Source organism: Mesoplodon densirostris, chromosome 8, assembly GCF_025265405.1.
Source record: "Mesoplodon densirostris isolate mMesDen1 chromosome 8, mMesDen1 primary haplotype, whole genome shotgun sequence".
Taxonomy (NCBI): domain Eukaryota; kingdom Metazoa; phylum Chordata; class Mammalia; order Artiodactyla; family Ziphiidae; genus Mesoplodon; species Mesoplodon densirostris.
This window is the reverse complement of record NC_082668.1, coordinates 8,577,575-8,583,487: the sequence shown is the minus strand read 5'-3', so window position 1 is coordinate 8,583,487 and position 5,913 is coordinate 8,577,575. Positions and strand designations below refer to the sequence as shown.

The 5,913-nt window shown below is 63.5% G+C and overlaps 1 protein-coding gene across 1 annotated transcript; it reads left to right on the top strand.

Annotated features, from left to right (window-relative positions):
• The first annotated feature begins 273 nt into the window (after window positions 1–273).
• On the top strand, window positions 274–4,674 carry B3GNT7 (UDP-GlcNAc:betaGal beta-1,3-N-acetylglucosaminyltransferase 7). Its single transcript, XM_060106740.1, has 2 exons — window positions 274–338; window positions 2,235–4,674. Exons 1-2 carry the CDS (start codon window positions 328–330, stop codon window positions 3,427–3,429), a joined length of 1,206 nt encoding a protein of 401 aa, XP_059962723.1. The 5' UTR covers window positions 274–327; the 3' UTR covers window positions 3,430–4,674.
• Window positions 4,675–5,913: the final 1,239 nt, after the last annotated feature.

The window sequence follows — 5,913 nt, the reverse complement described above, 5'->3', positions numbered from 1 at the left end:
GGGCTCAGGCGCCACCCCCGGGAAATGGGTAATTGCCGCTCTGCGCGGGGCTGAGGGCTCGGCGCGCGGCCGCGGGGATGGAGAGCCGGGGGCGCCGAAGGGGTTAAGGTACCTGGGCCGCCGCCTACCCTCCGGGCCCCTCCTCCGGCCGCGGGGAAGAGGAAAGCCTAGGCGGGGGCGCGGCCCGGCCTCCGCCCATGCCCGCCCCCGCCCGCCCCCGTCCCGGTCCCCATCCCGGTCCAGGTCCCCGCCCGCCGTCCCCGAGCCGCGGTGCCCAGAGCTGCGATCCGCGCGCCCCGCTCCGCCGCCGCCCTGGACCGGGCCGCCATGTCGCTGTGGTGAGTGGGGCCGTCGGGCCGGGGGACCCGGGCTGGGGGCGCGGGGAGGCATGCCGCGCTGGGTGTCCCGGGCTGGCCTCACTTTCCCGGGCACAGATGGGCTGGCACGGCGGTGGCCGGAGATGCCCGGCTGTGCGCGACGCCTGCACCGGCCGGTCGGCGAGCGGGGACCGCGGGGCCCGTGCGCTCAGCCCTCCCCGGCGGCCCCTGTGCTCCCTTACGCCCGGGCACCGAGGCTCGCACAACCACTCCCGCACCCGGGGAGTTAGCGACGCAAGGTCTCGCCGGCAGCTGGGTCCCGTCCCCCATTCCCAGGGCCTCCTGCGTCCTGGGCGACACCCGTCCTCTACCCTCAGCCCCTGAGTGGCTCTCCTTCCTCCCGGGAAGCTCGTGCCTCCCGCCTGCCCACCTCTCCCCTTCTCCTCTCCTCCCGTTGGGGGCTTTTTTCCCACAAATGAAGTGGGGCGGTGCAAGTGGAACCAGCCTGGAGTGGAGGGGGATGACCCCCTCTGTACTTCCTCCGGTCCGGCCTCCCGACCTGGGGTGTGGAGGGCTTCGCCGAAACCCCCAGAGCAGGAAAGCCGGCCCCGGAGCACTCTGCTCCCACCCCCTGGGAAGATACGGTCTTGAGTCACACCCCTGTCCCAGCACCTGAGAGGATCCAGTCTTCCTCCAGGAAATCTTGGGACCCCATGGAAAATTGCCGCTCCATGGGGCTCAGCCTTCACTCGCCCCGGGTGCCTGCCACCTTTAATCAGCCGGTCCTGAGGCCACTCCAGGCTGCTCTACCTGGTTCCTGTCTCACCGCTTTACAGTCTGTCTCTCCCATATCTCCCCTCTTGGCACTCAGGGCCATCTCCCTGCTGGGCTGGCCCTGTGAGGCCACACTTTTCTGGCCTGCCCCCCACTCCTCGAGTCCCCAGCTCCTATGTCTCCACAGGAGAGAACATGGCAGGTGGCATGGCCACCCCGAGAGTGTGAGCTGAGGAGAGGGTGTCCTGGGGTCCAAGGGCTCAGGGTCCGGGGACTCAGGGCCCTGGCCCTGGCTCTGCAAGCACTCCTGGGAAAAAAAAAAAAAATTGATTTCTGCTTCCAAAAGGGGTGTGGTGAGGTTAAGTCGTTATGAGGGACCCTGGAGAGTGGGGATACAGCTGCGCCCTTCCCAAGGCAGCAGAGCCGGGGGACTTCACCTCTCCCAGTTGGGGTATGGGGGCAGTGGGCATGCTAGGAGATGCTTGCCCCATTTTCAGGCCTCTGTCGACCATGAGAGCTGTTCTTTTTTGTTGGGTCACGTGGATGCAGGGGGACGGGGGAGGGACAGGCTTCTTCAGGTCCCAAGTTAGAGCCGGCTCCCCAGTGTCCCCCACACTTTTTGAGCAGGTGTACTCTCTGATGGTTCACCAGGCTTGCACAAAGCAAAGGGGGTGCCTGGGGGAGAGGTGGGGAGCAGGGCAGAGGTCATCCTCGGGGAATCACAGCATTCCCCTGACTCCATACCCACTGTGTGCCCAGCACTGCGGCTAGCACTCCAATTGCATGTTATCCTCATTTCGGAAAAGAAGAAATCATGGCTCAGAGAGGTTAAGGGAGACCCACTGGACCTCTCCATTCAGCTCGTAAGTAGCAGGACCAAAATCTGAATCCTAGCAGCCTGACTCCACAGTGTTTGTACTTAAGCTCTGTGTTGTGTGGCTCCCCTGGTCCTGGAGGAGGGAGGTCAGGATGAGAGAGGAAGCAGGACCCTCCTCTGACCGCTCAGGGGCCCAGGGACTTGAGTCTGTGTCCAGGGTCCACTTGCCCATCTGGAACTGCACCTCTGTACAAGGGGACTGACTCATCCTTTCTTCTCTCCTTTGTACCATTCTCTCCCCACCTCACTACCCCCGCCCCCCACAGGAAGAGAACCATCTACAAGAGTGTGTGCCTGTCGCTGGCCCTACTCGTGGCTGTAACAGTATTCCAGCGCAGTCTGACCCCCAGCCAGTTTCTGCAGGAGCCCCTGCTACCCACCTTCGGGTTACAGAAGGCCCAGAAACTGAGCGGACACCTGGTGAACCCTGACAGCTTCTGGAAGAACCCAAAGGATGCGGTCACCCTCACACCCATGGTTTCACGGGGGCCCCAGGCCTGGGATGTGACCACCACTAACTGCTCAGCCAATGTAAACTTGACCCACCAGCCCTGGTTCCAGGGCCTGGAGCCACACTTCCAGCAGTTTCTGTTCTATCGCCACTGCCGATACTTCCCCATGCTGCTGAACCATCCAGAGAAGTGCAGCGGCGACGTCTATCTGCTGGTGGTGGTCAAGTCCGTCATCACACAGCACGACCGCCGCGAGGCCATCCGCCAGACCTGGGGCCGCGAGCAGGAGTCGGCGGGCCAGGGCCGCGGCGCCGTGCACACCCTCTTCCTGCTGGGTACAGCCTCCAAGCAGGAGGAGCAGGCCCACTACCAGCGGCTGCTGGCCTACGAGGACCGCATCTACGGGGACATCCTGCAGTGGGACTTTCTTGACAGCTTCTTCAACCTGACCCTCAAGGAGATCCACTTCCTCAAGTGGCTTGACATCTACTGCCCCAACGTCCACTTCATCTTCAAGGGCGACGATGACGTCTTTGTCAACCCCACCAACCTGCTGGAATTTCTGGCTGACCGGCGGCCCCAGGAAGACCTGTTTGTGGGTGACGTCCTGCAGCACGCTCGGCCCATCCGCAGAAAGGATAACAAATACTACATTCCCGGGGCCCTGTACAGCCAGGCCAGCTACCCACCGTACGCAGGCGGAGGGGGCTTCCTTATGGCGGGGGGCCTGGCCCGGCGCCTGCACCATGCTTGCGACACCCTGGAGCTTTACCCCATCGACGACGTCTTCCTGGGCATGTGCCTGGAGGTGCTGGGCGTGCGGCCCACGGCCCACGAGGGCTTCAAGACGTTCGGCATCTCGCGGAACCGCAACAGCCGCATGAACAAGGAGCCCTGCTTCTTCCGCTCCATGCTCGTCGTGCACAAGCTGCTGCCCGCTGAGCTGCTTGCCATGTGGGGTCTGGTGCACGGCAACCTTACCTGCTCCCGCAAGCTCCAGGTGCTCTGACACCGGGCGGGCCGCCAGGGTAGACTAGGGCGTGTGCCCTCGAGCCCCGGAAGGCATGAGGCTGCAAGTGCGAGGCCAGGGCACAGCCTTCGGTCCCCGCAGGGAGGCAGAAGGGTGGGCCTTACGTGTCCCCAGGTGTGGTGGGGTGCAGGTAGCCGGAGCTGAGGCCCGGGAACGTTTGCAACTGCCCAGACTGGAGACGGGTCTCTGGGGAGCGAGGCCACTGGCCCCTGGCAGCCCTCCTAACCTGGGTCTGTGGCCTGGCTCCCTCTGACCCGGTGGGAGGCCCCAGTGGCCTCTGAAGGAACCCTGTGCTCAGGTACCTGGGCTAGACCTGCCCCTGGATGGGTCTGCGGCTGCCCTCTCACCTTCACGGAGAAGATTCTCCTCCTGTGAAATGCCTCAGTCTCCCCACGGGCCCAAGCAGCCCTTTCAGGAGAAGCTCAGCCCTGTGCAGGCACACAGGCCCTCTCACGCCCCTGGGTCTCCTGGAGACTGAGCCTCAGAAGGCCCTCAGCACACCCCCGCCCCCTGACCTACCTGGGCTTTGGCTGCCCAGTCTACTCCCAGTTGGCTTCACTCCTAGCTGCGTCCTGTGATGCTCCATCCGGCTCCCATCTGTCTGGAAGCATGACCGGCCACTCTGACTACCTCAGCGATCCTCAGAACCTCTGGATGGGCTGCAGCCCCACCTCACCCCCTGACGCAGGGCCAAGGAGCAGTGCTCCGGCCCCGGCAGTCAAGGTGCTGCCCAACCAGCCCAAGCCGAGGGCCCTCCTGCAGCCCCGTGAGGCCTGGCTCCCCAGCCGGAAACCAGCCGGTTCGACCCTGGAAGTGGACATTCCTTTATTAATGTGAAGTTTTATTTATGAAGAATTTGGAAGGAGAAGGTGCCAGGCCTCGGGAGAAGGTGGTGTTCGTCCCTCCGCTTCCCTCGTTTCAGCAAGACACGACCTGCCTCGGCCACTTTTCCACCCACAGCCACAACCCCGCCCCGGCACCCCCATGCCCGTCCCAGCCCCGCACCAGAACCCTGCCCGGCCTGCACGCCTACTTCTGCAGGGCCTAAGCAGACCAGCATTTGCCCCTGTGAAGGGATGGCGTGGCCCTCGTGGGCCGCCCCACTCAGGTTCAGGGGTCCTTGGGGCTAGCTGCAGAAGGATGCCACCTCGTATCAGGGTCGAGTCACCTGGGAAAAGATTGAGGGGTCGACTCTATTTTCTCAATAAAAGGGGACTGATTTTCTTTCTGGTGTGCAAGTTCCTGTCGCCATCTCCGTCGGGGGGCCTGTCTGGGGCCAAGGTTGCTGGAGATTTCTGAAGACACAGCTCGTTCCTTGTTCTTGGCTGGTGGGTACACAAGGACCCTTTGAAGGACCTTAGAGGGAGCTGAGTGCCAGGATGAAAGCAGAGTCAAGAAAGACGCCCCCTGGGTGGGGAGCGGGGTGCAAGAGAGACCTGCCGCCCGCAGAGTGTTCCCAGCGAGCGCCAGGCCAGAGCCGCCCTGAGGCCGGCGCTGCAGCGGGTGGGGTTGGGTCGGGGGCATGCAGGGCCTGGTGGGCTTCCTGACGTTCCTTCAGCCAGCCTGGAGCCTTGGTAAGGTTGACAAGTGGCACTAAAACAGTGGCTCTGTGGGGTCCGGTGTGAGCAGACTGTGCGGGGAACCTCGGCCTAAACTGTGTACTTCCAGGCTGGCAAGGGCAGCCACTCGCAGGAGAAGGGGCACGGGGGCTGTAGTGGGCAAGACAGCAGCTCCCTGCCTGCGCCCAGTGGCTCACACGCCCCGAGAGGGTCACTTACTTATTAATGCCCACGCTAGGACTCTCCTTCAGGTGAGTGAGAGGAATGGCTAGATCTTAACCTAACGCACCATCTTAGAATGTTAAGAATTTCTCGATGGCACAGCAGAGAGTTAAACGGGGCACAGGGCCCTGCTGGGCCTTGTCACTGTACAGGTCGCTAGCCCTGTTTGTCCATCCCTCACCCTCTGAAGCCAAGGGCTGCAGAAAGCAGGGAGGGGCTCTGGGGTCTCTGCCTTCCCAGAGCTCAGTCCAGCGAGGCCGAGAGCCATGGAGGGACATCCAGGAGACGGAGGCGGAAGGGCCACTGGACCCAAGGCCCCGGTGGGGGTCCAGAGGCAGCCTTTGTGTTCAGCTGCCACCTGAAGGATGCTGGGTAGGTGGAGGGGAGACAGGTGGGTGCACGCCGAAGCAGATAGGAGCTCCTCCACAGTGGGAGGGCGCTGCGGTGGGTGAGGCTGGGGGTGGTGGAGCAGGGCTGTGAGAGGGGAAGGCTGCTGGGGGTCTCAGGCCTTCTGGGTTGCAGGAGGGTGTTCAGACTTGATCCTGAGAGAGAGGGACGAGGAGGGAGCGGGGCGGGGGGCCCTGGCGGCACACCCCTTCCTCTGGGTGCACTCTTCTTCCAGCTGAGCCGCAAGCACAGGGAGATCTCAGTGGGAGCAGCAAGTTCCCAGCATGGGAACTTC